The sequence below is a fragment of the Caretta caretta genome, chromosome 1 (genome assembly GCF_965140235.1).
Source record: "Caretta caretta isolate rCarCar2 chromosome 1, rCarCar1.hap1, whole genome shotgun sequence".
Lineage (NCBI taxonomy): Eukaryota > Metazoa > Chordata > Testudines > Cheloniidae > Caretta > Caretta caretta.
The window spans coordinates 245,599,544-245,615,065 of NC_134206.1; the positions used below are offsets into that span (position 1 = coordinate 245,599,544).

General features: G+C 39.1%; 1 protein-coding gene across 4 annotated transcripts in view; it reads right to left on the reverse strand.

The window, feature by feature from the left end:
• Positions 1–15,522, reverse strand: part of DENND5B (DENN domain containing 5B) — a 172,849-nt gene that overhangs the window by 76,074 nt on the left and 81,253 nt on the right. For all 4 annotated transcript variants that reach the window (XM_075122638.1, XM_075122640.1, XM_048829453.2 and 1 more), the window contains 2 exons: positions 15,057–15,166; positions 6,033–6,699 (listed from right to left, as the gene is read on the reverse strand). In XM_075122638.1, coding sequence (XP_074978739.1) covers positions 6,033–6,699; positions 15,057–15,166 — 777 coding nt within the window. The remainder of the gene's footprint in view (positions 1–6,032; positions 6,700–15,056; positions 15,167–15,522) is intronic.

Here is a 15,522-nt window from a genome sequence, read left to right on the forward strand (position 1 = left end):
TGTGTCTCAAAACCATACCTACCAACACTTCAAAGTAAAAGTTTGGAGCTGGCATATTTATAAGACACCTATTTGTGAGTGTCTACCTATACAAAGATACATATTGGTATGTCTGTAGTATATTTTCCTCTATTCCTAGTGTCTATTGTGTTAAGAAGCGTTTAAAACAGTAACTTGTAACATTTAGTCTACTGATAAAACTCAGTCAAGCCTCTTGATAATCACAAGAAGTCTTCTATACCAAGGGCAGTATTATGTAGACACATCATACATTTATTAATAATCATACAAGTTTTAGAGGTCAAATTTAAGGGATGTAGAAAGTGCCAATCTTTTATATAAAAAGACTTAGGTTATGTCTAATCTACGGAGCCTGTGAACAGGCTTGGCAGTCTTGATAGGTGAAATGACAGGCCCTCACAGGAAGAGTGCCACTGGCTCCACTCCGGGAGTGTGGGGGAAGGGCAGATTCAGGGATTTGGGTTGTCTTCTGTTGCTGGTGTATAGCTGTCTTATAGACTTACAGCTGCTCCATTGGACAGACTTTGTATGCAACTAATTGGGAGGCAAAGTGTTGTTTAAATAAAAAACAAAGAGTGACCTGCTAACTAGCCTAACCATTACCAGAGTCAGCAACATTTTCCAGTGAATAGCAGCATGAGGGAAAAAATGAAAGTGCCCGATCAGCAAAACATAGGCCTGGTGGATGGAAGGGAACATTCACAGATTCCTCTGGGAAACTGTTCTCTTGGTATTTCTTGAATTAAAAAGATAAATATTTTATACAGATGTGTTTCATGTAAAATTTGTTTTACCCAGCAAGTTACAGTGTGTCACTTATTTTAGTGAACTTTCTTAATCTTTTTAAAATGGAAAATAGTATTTTCTTTAATCGCACTAAAAGCTATATCCTAGATGGACTGATTTTCATGTAAGTCACTTGGTCGTTCAAAACAAGAACTAGATAAGGTCCATCAATGGCTATTAACCAGGATGGGCAAGGATGGTGTCCCTAGCCTCTGTTTGCCAGAAGCTGGGAATGGGCGACAGGGGATGGATCTCTTGATGATTACCTGTTCTGTTCTCCTCATAGGATCATAGAATATCAGGGTTGGAAGGGACCTCAGGAAGTCATCTAGTCCAACCCCCTTGCTCAAAGCAGGACAAATCCCCAATTTTTGCCCCAGATCCCTAAATGGCACCCTCAAGGATTGAACTCACAACCCTGAGTTTAGCAGGCCAATGCTCAAACCACTGAGCTACTGTTCATTCCCTCTGGGGCACCTGGCATTGGCCACAGTCGCAAGACAGGATACCGGGCTAAATGGACCTTTGGTCTGACCCAATATGGCCGTTCTTATGCTTGCACAAGATTAATATATGCTGGACCACAGAGACAGTATACTGAGAACCAAGATCTCTTTTAGGGAACAGTTTTACACACAAGTTCGGTCTTCAGAATTATTTCCCCAAGCTTAAAAAACATACACAAATATATTTAATCTTTGAGAAGCAATTACTCAAATCCCTCTAAAAACAACTTGGGAAACGTTCAAAATTACAGTAAGCAGAAACAGCCTGAGCTAAAAGAAGTTAATCTTTGTTTTATCCACACGTTCTCATGTTTAAATCCCTTGGAAGGCAAATGTACAAAATGGATTGCCTAGGTTTCTGCAGAGCCCACAATTTAATTCATCTCTCTCCAGCAGAGATCTCACGCCAGTAGCATTTTGTTACTGATCCTTGGGAAATTATAGCAACTATCACAGAATGTTATTTACTTGGAAACTGTTGGAAGCCCATACATTTACAATACTATTGCCTCTCTGTAGTCAAAAGGGAAAGTAAAATAAAAGTCTTGAGACAAATCTTATTTACTAAACTATAGAGAAAAGAAGAAAAATTTTGCATAAAGTCTTCTTGTATTATAAAATATTTTACACTGTTACATTTTACAATGTTACACTGTGTCTTTAGTTCAGTAGCTAGAAGAGTTGTGTTGCCAACTCAATTTTTTCTTCTCCAAGTCTTGTGATATTTGGTGTGCTTCTTAAAGCCCCAGCTCTTGAAGGCATGTGACCATAAGAATCTCAGCTTTTTTTTTTTTTTTTTTTTATTTAAAATCAAAAGTTTCTAGTCCTCAGGGTTGTGGAGAACAGCTTAAAAATGTGACTCAAGCACAATGTTAAAACAACAGAAGGTACATAAAAGAATTAAGTCTCATGATTTTGGTGGATCTTACTTATGATTTTTAAAATGGTTGGGGTTGGCAACACTGAAAGTGTTAATTGCGCATCCAATGAAGTGAGCTGTAGCTCACGAAAGCTTATGCTCAAATAAATTTGTTAGTCTCTAAGGTGCCACAAGTACTCCTTTTCTTTTTACAGATACAGACTAACACGGCTGCTACTCTGAATCCAGAAAGCCTTAACCTGAGTCCATGTGAGTTGCTTTGTTCCTAATGGCTAGAAGTGCCTGGGAATAGCAAATTACATTGTTACAATTAGGAGTACTTGTGGCACCTTAGAGACTAACAAATTTATCTGGGCATAAACTTTCGTGGGCTAAAACCCACTTCATCAGATGCATGGAGTGGAAAATACAGTAGGCAAGTATACAAACACAAGACATGAAAAGATGGGAGTTGCCTTATTAAGAGGGGGGTCAGTGCTAACGAGACAATTCAACTGAAGTGGAAGTGGGCTATTCTCAACAGTAGAATACCAAGGGAGGGAAAAATCACTTTTGTAGTGGTAATGAGGCCAATGTAATTAGGGTGGCCCATTTCAAAGAGTTGACAAGAAGGTATCAGTAACAGTAGGGGAAAATTAATATGGGGAAATTAGTTTTTGTAGTGACCCATCCACTCCCAGTCTTTATTCAGGTCTAATTTAATGGTGTCCAGTTTGTAAATTAATTCCACTTCTGCAGTTTCCCATTGGAGTCCATTTTTCAAGGTTTTTTTGTTGAAGAATTGCCACTTTTAATTCTGTTATTGAGTGTCCAGGGAGACTGAAGTGTTCTCTGACTGGTTTTTGAATGTTATAATTTTTTTAACATCTGATTTCGGCTACCACTCTGAAATTGTTACAGTTGGTGCCCTAGCCTTCACTTGTGTTTAAATCTGGATCCAGAGTATAACAGAGGAGCAGCATGATAGCAAACACAGAGCTGCACTTGTTTCTCAGATGGTTAAGCTGATATATCGGGTCTCAACTTTTAATAGAGTGTGTGTCTGGGTATGTCTGTGTGTCCCCAAATACAAAATTAAGTGTTCTGTTAAATCCTCTGTCCTCCTGCCGCAGCTACTACTGGTCTCTGCCAGACACTGGGTGTATCTCTGGTGGGCTCTCAGGCCCTCCACCCGTCTTCCAGTTCACAAACCTCCCCTCTGCAGCCAGCTCCCAAGCTGTTGCCTTCTCCACCTGTACTGCTTGTTCTTATGCGGTGTCCTTCTGACCTCAGGTTATACTAATTCCTTTTCCTGCACTCTAGAGGTAATGGTCTTCTCTGCTGTTAGATTAATGGGGGGATTACAGTGCCCAGTAATCAACTATGTAGGTTCCCTACAACATTACTTAACTGTCCAAAGCTCCTTTTTCAGGCTCAAGTTTTCAGGGTTTCCTTGTAACTGAAGTGAATTGAACTGACTTTTTGGCAAGTTAGAAAAAAGCCAAAAAAACAAACAAAAAAAGGTTCAGACATTTTTGAGAACAGTGGGAGGGGGAAAAGATCAGTTTGTTTTAAAGGTATATAGCAGCAGCTTTACTTCTGAAATGGTTGGGGGCTGAAAGGTAAATTCTGACATACCAATAACCTCCCTGAGAAATACATTTAGGTGTTCCAGTGAAAACTGATTTTGAGTTGACAGTCGTGTCCTCTTGATAATTGCACCACGTGCACATGAAGTATATTTGGCACTGGATTCTCCAGCTGAGCTTGTGAAGTTTGCAGATGAAAGAAAGCCATGCATATGCGCACAGTGTGGCTTAATTTATTTGCACAGTGAAAAGTATTGGTAAGTGCACAGGTCTGCATGACACTGCACTGTAACTGCTTATTTTGTAAGAAGACACCAACAAGGCAAGAGCTTCTTTCAAGATAAAAGCTTCACAGAAGTTTACTAGAGAGAAGCTTTCTCTGCTAGATCTCAGGCGCTTAGTACAATAGAGGTTCAGTGGTATTTAGTTAAACAAAAAAGAAATCTCATTTTCTTTTTAAAGAACTCTTGGAAATATGAAAAAACTATGTTACAAAAAGTCAAACATACCAAAATGTAAGCTGCACATTAGCCTCAACTCTGCACATTTAGAAATGTGAATTATGATGCAGTATAATTACACAATTGCTTCATTTGTCAAACAAAACATACTGTACAACTTCCCCACCACCACACCGTCTAATGTAGACAATTCTTGACAAAGAACAAAGTTGGGTCAAGGATATCTCAGACTTTTCTGGGAGTGGGGATGAGAGGGGAAGGGGAGGAAAAAAAATTTCACTGCAGATGCTCCATCAGAAAATTCAAAAAAATTTTGTATTTCATCTTTTTCAAACTATTTAAGGCGACAGTGTCACTTTTCCCCTTCTGGTATACTTAAAAGCTATTTTGTCAATGGTGTCACTATTGAACGTTTATTAACTTTCACTTTGTCTATGACAAGGGCAGCATTTTCAGACTTGATACGTGAAGTTCAGCATCTATACCCATATTCAGGCAGCCTCTCCCCGCCCACCCAAACATGGCCCAATTTTCAGAGGTGCTGATCAACTGGAGTTCTCACTGACTTTAGTGGCAGTTGTGGATATTCAGCATCTTCAAAAAATACGACACCTATTTAGATGCCCAACTTTACTCACTCTTATTTGAAAACCTGCCCCGACTTCTCTTCTCCCCAGAGTATGCATTTTAATTTAGGGCCAGATCAACTAAGGTTGCAAATAGGCACCTAGTACAACTTACAAAATGATAGAATACAAAAGAATAGAATATCAGGGTTGGAAGGGACCTCAGGAGGTCATCTAGTTCAACCCCCTGCTCAAAGCAAGATCAATCCCCAATTTCTGCCTCAGATCCCTAAATGGCCCCCTCAAGGATTGAACTCACAACCCTGGGTTTAGCAGGCCAATGCTCAAACCACTGAGCTCTCCCTCCCGCACAAAGCAGGTGAGGCACCCAATTCCCATTGAAAGTAAATCACATTATGAGACCATCTGCATCATAGGCACCTAAATAGCTTTGTAAATCTGGGCCCTTGTCAGCAGCCCTGTAGTATACAAGAAGCAGTGCTCCAGCATTAAGCCTCGCAGCCTACGTACTGTGAACTAGACATTTCTGAAACCTGTATCAGAGTCCTTGTACAGTCAATAGGAAGTGTTGAACCTTCTCTCCTGAAAAACCTAACTCCCAAAAGCTCATTAAAACATTACAAGTAGACAGGATCTGTGCAAGATGCCTCTCTGACAACTTTGCCAATGTATTTAACCTGCACCAGCCCTTTGAGTGCAGTCCCAAGGTGTCTCAAGCAGAAGCCACCAACTACATCCTCATGAAAGTAAGTACTTTGAGAGGCCAGTAGGCCCATAAGGAGACAACTTCATTTCTACTTATAACCCCCAGACGAATTTCAAAGTTTGGCCTCAAAGGTTAGAACATCAACATCTTAATAAAATTTGTCACATCAAAAAGAAAATATGTGAGTTTTGTGCAAGACATATTACCTAATGTAATTTCCTGCAGAAGGGAGGGTTAGTTTTGTGCTGTCTTGCAAGCTGATCAAGGGCAGTTTAAAGATGACAATTAAGTCAATTCTATCACTAGCTGTCATGAATATGATGCATAATTAAACAAATGACACTCAATGCCTAGAGGAAACAATTACTTAGCCCTTTCACTAGCAAAGCCTCATTTATTTTTATTACACTGTGTCTCACTAATCCCCTGAAATCGAATAGTTCACAGACGTTTCAGCACTGCAGTTGTTCAGGAATTGTCTGATTAGATCAGACACAAATCCAGAAAGATAGCCTACCTTGTGAATACAGAAGAATCTGCATCTCCAGGAGAACACATGTAAAAACTTGGACAAGGTTTTCCAATCCCAGCAGCTCAAAGGCTTCTCGAAGAGGGTAGTCAGACAGTGGAAGTTCACTGGGTCCAGGTCTCTGGCAAATGATAGGCTCATAAACCCCATAGAACTTCAGTGACCTCCCTGGGGGTGGAAGGGGCACTTCATAGAGAATATTATGGATATAGCTCTCCAGTGGTAAAGGTGGGGGTTGCTGAGAGGTAACTGCCTTGTAAAGTTGGATAAGAAACTTCTTGCAAGCCTGCATGAAGGGCAAAGGAGTGATGAGACATATACATTTGGATACGTATAATGTGTCTCTGTTGATGTCATATGAGTTGTACTGCTGGAGCTTGGCCAGGGAAGTGGCATCTCCTTCATCAATGCTGCTTGCAAGTGAGTCCATGCTGCAAGAAGATGAGGCATAGACGCTGTTGTATTGCTCTGCATTGTGCATTTGGTAAAGCGTTTGCATGGCTGTGCAAATTTGCTTGCTTGTGACCTCCTCATAGAAAGTGAGCACAAATCCGTAAGTACGAGAACCATCTTCTCTGGTTATTATAAATGAGTGGAACTGCGGGTCTCTGTTGTCAGTCTGGGTCCTGAAAGACAGCCCTTTAGGCATACACAGCTGTGTAAGAAAAAGATAATCATATCAGTATTTAACCTGAAATCATTTAAGATTTTGTATTTTTTGCTTCCATGAGCAGATCAGGCAATGAAAAAATAAAATTTAATATATATGCCAATAATTCTAATTTATTAACAGTTTAGATTAAAAGATGTACTCTTAAAATAAATTTGAAAATCAACAGTCTGGCCTCATACCCAAAAAAATGTTGCTTAAAGAAAGATCTTTTTAGACTTGGTTTTATTTTACCAATTATTCTTAATAATGAATAATACATCACATGTATTTAAGCATCACAAACGCCTTCAGTTTTTGCTTTCCAATGAGATATCACCTCTAATTTGCTGAAGTGCACAATGAAAATGGGCAAAAAAAAATCACATACCATCAAAACCAAAATTCAACAAAAGTTCTTTATGGTATATGCTTATCTTTAATTTAAAAAAATAAACTGAATAAATAACTGATAATCCATTAATAAATACATTTATACAGGAGAAAGTTTATTTTCTTACCTAAATAGTAAAACATTATTTTGATTGGGGGAGGAATTCAATGTAAACGTAGTTTTTGGTTCATCAGTCAAGTTATTTTACAATGATTCTATTTTGCATAAGTACTTCTTTGAAATGTAGCCCTAGAATGATAACCCAAGGTATTTTCCAGACATTTTTTATGAAAACCATCAGCCATGTAATACAAAATAGTGAAACAATTTTGCAAAACATATTTAAATCATGCTACAGCATGAAACCATATTATGCTCAAAACAATCTATAAATATTTTTAAAACAAGAACTAAAACTTTTTTAAATTGGAAGGTGCAAAGAAAGGAAAGGAACGGAACCTTCAAAGAGCACAGTGAAAAGTGAGAGAAAGGTTGGCTTGGTGCGCGGTTAAGGATCAGTGTCTATCCACAACATAGAACTGACTAAAAAGTGACAGTGTAGACCCCACCCTGCAATGTCTCACCTGGACCAGGAGTAATCACTTCTCCTTGGAAGAGGTAAACAGGGATAATTTTATAAGCATGGACACGTCCATTCCTAATCAACACCAGCTCACATTGAAAGACCAGTGAACAGTCACATGGCGACAAGTTTCAGCTGCTACTGACCTCAGCAGGATTCAGCTCAATGGCATAGAAGCCAGATTTCACATCCAGTTAGCAATCCCATGAATCATCCAGACCTATTTTTATATGTTACTGTAAAAGTTAATGCATGGGGTAATAAATGACCTGGAGTCAATAAAAGGATTTCATTCAATTGATGGGCATTCCTGACATAAACCATGAAATTGCAGCTCAAGCCACTTTTTGAACAGCAGCCACATATTAACTGAAAAGGTTTGCAGTTTTGTTATTGAAGTGTTAACAGTAGCTCTGTCATTACAGCTGCATTCAAATTCTCTGTGAAAGGAGGAGTAAAATCTCTATTTCATGTTTTAATTATTGAATTTAGTCTCCATAATACGTATCCCATAACTTTTACTGGATTAGTCTGCCCCAAACTATGTTAAATTCTGAAAACTGGGCTTTGACACTGGGGACAATGGGCATAGCTTTATTAAGTCTGACCACAGGGTGTTTAGACTACCGCTGTCTGACACTTAAGTATCACACGTCTCTCTCTAAAAAAAGAAAAGGAGTACTTGTGGCACCTTAGAGACTAAAATAAATTGGTTAGTCTCTAAGGTGCCACAAGTACTCCTTTTCTTTTTGCAAATACAGACTAACACGGCTGTTACTCTGAAACGTCTCTCTCTGAAATCCTCCAGTAGGGGACCTTCCCCCACAATCAACACCTATTAAACTTCATTATCTTTTGCATGCCCTACAGCACACAGTAAACCAACACTTCAACTCAGTGGTTGCAAAACAGAGTGCCAACACACTGCAAATATTATTAGGCTTGGAACTAGGGTGACTAGATGTCCCAATTTTATAGGGACAGTCCCAATATTTGGGACTTTTTCTTATACAGACTGCTATTACCCCTCCACCCCGTCCTGATTTTTCACACTTGCTGTCTGGTCACCCTACTTGGAACAGGATAGGAGGAAAAGGAGCAGAAGATAAAGGAGAGGGGCAGGACAGGAAGATTTGCAATGAGGGAAGAGCTCACCAGGGGACTATTAAATTGCAGAACCCTATAGATAAGCCAAAATGGTGGGGCCAAGTGTTAGCATTAATCCAAAAAGAAAAGCCGTAAACATGTTATGGTCTTGATGCACAGGGATATTATATTCAGGTAAGCACCCTGAAAGTCAATAGCATACACTCATCCAGGTTCATCATATGGATCACAAAGCAGAGTCTAAATCCTAAAGGAAGGTTCCTGAAGAGAAGAATTCACATTCAACTCTAAAATAGGTTTGAGCGAACTAGAAGAATTGTGGAAGACTCTCTCAAGGCAGGACCTGAATAATTTCCTTGTTTTTTCTTTTTTCTTTTTTTTTTTTTTAAAACCAGATGATTCAGCAGTCTTGAACTGCCTACCTCCTGACTACGTCTTTCTGAGGGGGAATTAAAACAACTAATTATACAGTAGATCCTCAGTGTTACAACCCCCCGCCCCGGGGAACAGAGATTGTTCTTAACTCTGAACAAAATATTCTGGTTGTTCTTTCAAAAGTTTACAACTAGGGCTATTGATTAATCGCAGTTAACTCACGCGATTAACTCAAAAAAATTAATCACGATTAATCGCAGTTTTAATTGCGCACTGAAACAATAGAATACCTATTGAAATTTATTAAATATTTTGGATATTTTTCTGGATTTTCATATATATTGTATTCTGTGTTGTAACTGAAATCAAACTGTATATTTCTGATTACAAATATTTGCACTGTAAAAATAACAAAATAAATCGTATTTTTCAATTCGCCTCATACAAGTACTGAAGTGCAATCTCTGTCGTGAAAGTGCAATTTACAAATGTAGATTTTCTGCTACATAACTGCACTCAAAAACAAGACCATGTAAAAGTTCAGCGCCTACAGGGCCACTCAGTCCTACTTCTTGTTCAGCCAATGGCTAAGACAAACAAGTTAGTTTACATTTACAGAAGATAATGCTGACTGCTTCTTATTTACAATGTCACCAGAAAGTGAGACCAGGCATTAGATGGTTTCAATGCAACATCACCCAATCAACAAGGTCCAGCTGACAGATGGATGTGTCAGTGCTATGGAAATACACCCTTATGACTGGTGTACCAGAGACAAGTCACCACAAGATAAAAGGGAAACTGTCTAGTGAAAGCTTTGCTCCTCACTACCCCTTTCCAAGCACTGTTTTTGCAAGTACATCAACAGGCTGTAACCATGTAATTATTTCAATTTACGTTTACAAAAACTTTCAATAAAAGTACTTTGTTTAAAGATCTGCCAACGACATGTAAACAGACTAGATATGGCAGAATAACTTTACTTTCTTCTCTGGGAGACTAACGTCATCTTTATTGCAGGTCTGTACAAAAATGCAAGAATCTAAAATTAAAGAACAATGGACGTGTTCTTGGTTTTCAAGTAATTCTGCCATCTGTATAAGCATTTTTAATGTACCCATTGCTACCAAAATAATTTAGATGCGATTCTGCCTTTCATTCTCTTTTTCTTATTATATTTTCTTATTATCTTAATATTTTCTTACATTAAGACCCCAGTTAAGCAAGGTATTTTAGCACATGTGTAACTTGAAACATGCCAGGAGGCCCACAGTCTTCAGTGGAGCTATACATGTACGTAAGAAATACAACTCCTATTTTTGGGCCCAGTTCAGCAACGTACTTAAGTTTTTACTGTCTTCTGTACTTAAAACTTCAGCCTGAAAACCACCAGATTGTAACATCAAAACTGGATGCTGAGGAAGTCCTAGAGAAGATTATGACTTTAGGTGGGATAAACCCAGGAAGCAGTGAATATGGAAAAAATAAAAGGTATTTAATATTTGAATGCAAGTAATGTCTTTACTATTCAATACAGCAGTGTTTCCCAAACTTGGGACGCAGCTTGTTCAGGGAAAGCCCCTGGCGGGCCAAGCCCTGCCGCATCCGCAGGTTCGGCCCATCGCGGCTCCCACTGACTGCGGTTCGCCACTGCAGGCCTGTGCCACTTCCCGCAGCCCCCATTGGCCTGCAGCGGCAAACCGCAGCCAGTGGGAGCCACGATTGGCCAAACCTGCGGATGCGGCAGGGCCCGGCCCGCCAGGGGCTTTCCCTGAACAAGTGGTGTCCCAAGTTTGGGAAACACTGCAACATAGGAAAGGAAACTTGATCTAAAGACAGAATGGTATAGTTTGAGTTTTTTGCTTTTGTTTTGTTAGATGATTTTCATAAAGAATTTGTAATTCCTTAAGCATATAGCAATAACAGAATACTTTCAGATAAACCTTCAAAGACTTGTGCATTTTCTCCTCCAAGGAAATTGCCTTTGCAGCTTATATAAAGCAGACGGAGGCAAAGGATGACAAAACAAAAGGAGAGATCAAGAAGGCCGATAATTGGCTCAAGTGATTAGGAGGAGGAAAAAATATTACTTTAAGTGACATTTTAGATCAAAATAATGATAAAGGTTTTCAAGGGATAAGGTGAAAGCGGGTATTCCTACTATTTGTAAATATTGCTGCTTTTGTCAGAACATATAATGTGTGGTAAATGTGCTCTGAAATGTCTTTTTCCCCCCAGAAGATTTTGTTTCATACAATTATTTTGTTTTAACCAGGCTCCTATAAGGAGATAGAATAAAAATTATGTAGGCGGATACAATTTTTGTACGCTAATACCATCACAGCTTTCTCATGAATACCCATTATATTCTGAAAATATTTTTCATTGCATCTTCTTGCATGTTTTGCTTACTCAGAGATGAACATTAACAACCTCTCCTGTAAATTGGCTGGCAGAAGTGGCCTATGCAGTAGCTTAGGTATTACCACATTAAACTGTCCTGACTCCTTCAATCTAATGCAGATGCAAGATATTGCATAGACCTACTGTAACTATTGCACTGTTCCCATTGCTCTGCATTTAGGAGCTGAGCTGATATTGAAATCTACATACAGTATGCAAGATGTCTAATATAGCATCATCAGTCTCATATCTGTCTGTATCTGCTTAGTATTAACAGTGATAGTTGCTACCATGGTATCAGTGTTGACAACTACTGTGATTTTATCATGCATCTTGCACACTTGGTTTTTTTTTTTTTTTAAACCCCAGCACCTGGAAACAGCTCAAGCTAATCCCCAGAGTACCAGCAGGCGGCGCCAGGACAACGGTGAGTGGTGCGCCCTGTGACAAGATGCCATTAAGAATTCTCACATTCTATTGGCTGCAACACTCCTACCTTACAGCCTTTTAGGAAGGATTCCTCCCCTCCACTTGGCTGACATATGCCATTTCACTATATTTCTCTACCTTTATCAAGAATTTGCTTCTTACTTTTTCTAAATAAAATATTTGCATGTAGTCCATCTGGAAAGCCAGTTACAACGGAGTCCATCTAGCCCAGTATCCTGTCTTCTGACAGTGGCCAATACCAGAGCTTCAGGGAGAGTGAGCAGAACAGGGTAATTCAAGTGATCCACCTGTATTCCCCACCCAGTTTCTGGCAGAGGTTTAGGGTCTCTCTCGGCATGGGGTTACATCCCTGACCATCTTGGCTAATAGCTATTGATGGACCCATCCTCCATGAATTTATCCAGTTCTTTTTTGAACCCAGTTATACTTTTGCCATGGGATGTTGTGATGCCAATGAGCTCCACAGGTTAATTGTACGCTGAGAGAAAAAGTACTCTTGTTTTTATTAAACTTCATGCCTGTTAATTGCATCAGGTGACCCCTGGTTTTTGTGAAAGTGCAAACAATTTTCTACTCACTTTTTTTCACACCATTCATGATTTTATAGACCTCTATCATATCCCCTCCTCCCAGGCATTTCTTTTCTAAGCTGAACTGCACCTCACTTTTTAATCTCTCTTGGGCAACCAGAACCGGACACAGTATTCGAGGTGTGGGTGAACCATGGATTTATTAAGTGGCATTACATTTCCTCTTATTTCTACCCCTTTCCTAACGCTTCCCAACGTTCCACTAGCCCTTCTGAAGCCGCACATTCAGCTGAAGTTTCTAGAGAACCGAGTGTAGTTTAAGACACGTGAATTTGTAGCCTCACTCATGGGTTTTGAATGGCTGGCGTTGGCAATACTACTACCATGGTACTCACACGTTAAGTTACTTTCCAAAAGACAGGGAGGAGGTATGGGAGGAAGCAAATAGAGGAATGCACAATTGCTGCTACTAGTAGCATTCCAGAAGCTAAACTTTAGCAGGCACAAACAATACCAGTAAGGAACAATAAAAGAGTTAATTATACACATCTCTTCAGGATACTGCTTGACAGATTCTGACTTTCCAACATCCAGCCTCACAGAGCCCAAGTTACAGCCATTTTCTGCCACCCTACAACCCATCTATAAAAAGGTAAACTGACATTTGATGGCAACTTAATTCACCACAATTACTCTTAACAGTAAAGTACTCTTATTTCCTAAGGGTTGTCCCCTGATCTCTCTCGGTTTTTATGGTAACATGTTTTGAGGGAGAACATGTTCTTACTGTTCATCTTCCCTACTCCTTGAGTACTTTGCAGGAAAGTTACAGACTATGACACACTATAGGCTAAGTATGCTTGAAAGAGTTTACAGAAGCAGGGGTTGCCTTATAGATTGTGCCTATTTTTAAAACAGAAGGAAGCATCTTTTCACAGGAAAGCTTGCTTCAAATAAAAACAAACTCTTAGTTCTTATCAAAGCCCATTTCTATATGAAGTCTTTACCAACAGAATCTTACAGAGCTTTGATCACCATGGAGAGGTCCTTGGAGTACCAAATTATTTGGGGAATTTTCAATGATCCCTCTTAATCTTGAGATAGACTCAAGAAAAAATGAACGTTGAATGTTGACTTGAATCTTATTTCTATCCCTTTCCTAATGGTTCCCAACGTTCTGTTAGCCATTTTGAGGCTGCACACTGAGCTGAAGCTTCCAAAGAATTAGGCACAATGGACTCCAAGATCTATTTTTTGAGTGGTAACAGCTAATATAGAACTCACTATTTTGTATATATAGTTCGGACTATTTTTTACAGTGTGCATTGCTTTGCACTTATCAATGTTGAATTTCATCTGCCACTTTGTTGCCCAGTTTTGTGAGATCCCTTTGTAACTCCTTGCAGTCAGCTTTGGACTTACTATCTTGAATAATTTTGTATCATCTATAAAAACTTTTCCACTTCACTGTTTACCCATTTTCCAGATAATTTAGGATTATGTTGGACAGCACTGGTCCCAGTACAGATCTTTGGGGGACCCTAATATTTACCTTTTTCCATTGTGAAATCTGACCACTTATTCCTACCCTTTGTTTTCTCTTTTAACCTGTTACTGATCCATGAGAGGACGTTCCCCGTTATCCCATGACTACTTAGTTTTCTTAGGAGTCTTTGGTGAGGGTCCTTGTCTAAGGCTTTCCAAAAATCCAAGTACACTTTCACCCTCGTTCACATGTTTGTTGACCCCATCAAAGAATGCTAATAGATTGGTGAAGCATGATTTTCCTTTACAAAAGCAGTGTTGACTCTTCCCCAAAAAATCATGTTTATTTAGGGGTTTGATAATTCTGTTCTTTACTACAGTTTCTACCAATTTGCCTGATACTGAAGTTAGGCTTACCAGTCTCCAGATTGCTTCTGGAGCCCTTTTTAAAAATTGATGTTACATTAGCTACTTTCCAGTCATCAGATACAGAGGGTTATTTCAGCAACAAGTTACATAGGACAGTTAGGGGGTTCTACAATTTCATATTTGAGTTCCTTCAGAATCCTTGGGTGAATACCATCTGGTCCTGGTGACTTATTACTGTTTAATGTATCCATTTGTTCTAAACTTCTTCTGTTGACACATCAGTGTTGGTAACAAATCTGAAGTACTGTGCAGCATCAAAGCTATTCTTTTGGGATGTCTCCCCAACATCCTCTGCAGTGAAGACCAATGCAAAAAACACCCCCCATCCCCCATTTAGCTTCTCTTCCATGGCCTTGACTTCCTTAAGTGCTCCTTTAGCACCTTTGTCATGTATGGGCCCCACTGCCTGTTTGGCAGGCTTCTTGCTTCTGAAGTACTTAAAAAAAAATTCTATTAGTTTTTGCATCTTTAGCAAGTTACTTCTCAAACTCTTTGTTGCCCAGCATTCTCCATATTATCTGTGCTGTTTTAACAAATGAGAGGACTGTTCCAGAGTTAAATATAGTCATCAGGAAACAGAGGTTGTGAAGAAAGTCAGCATACATACCATGTTCACTGCATCTTGATCAAAGGGGTTCCACTCTATATTCTGAGGATAGTGTGCCAGAACTTTGGACTTGAAAGTTCTTCTTAAGGGGCTCTGGTCAAAGTTCTCTCCTGGAAGAGATTAGGAAGCAACAGCTTGTCAGAAATAAAGTCATTTCAAGATAACTTGTCTGTGCCATTTTATTTTGCAATTGAATGATCACAGTTATGGAAAAAGTAGAGTGTATATTCATTTTAATAGGCTCACTTCTTTAAGAGAAGCAGAAGAGATTTTGAATGGGAGACTCAAACCTTACCTTCATTATCTTGGATCAAGACTTGTATTACAAGAAAAAAATAGCACATGCAAACATAATACATAACTCAGTATTTATTGCCTTGAATTCAAATTGTATTAGAGTTTTTAGAATTACTAACTGAGTTTGTTGAAGAAAAACCTCAAGACACCTGAACCTACAATCTTTTAC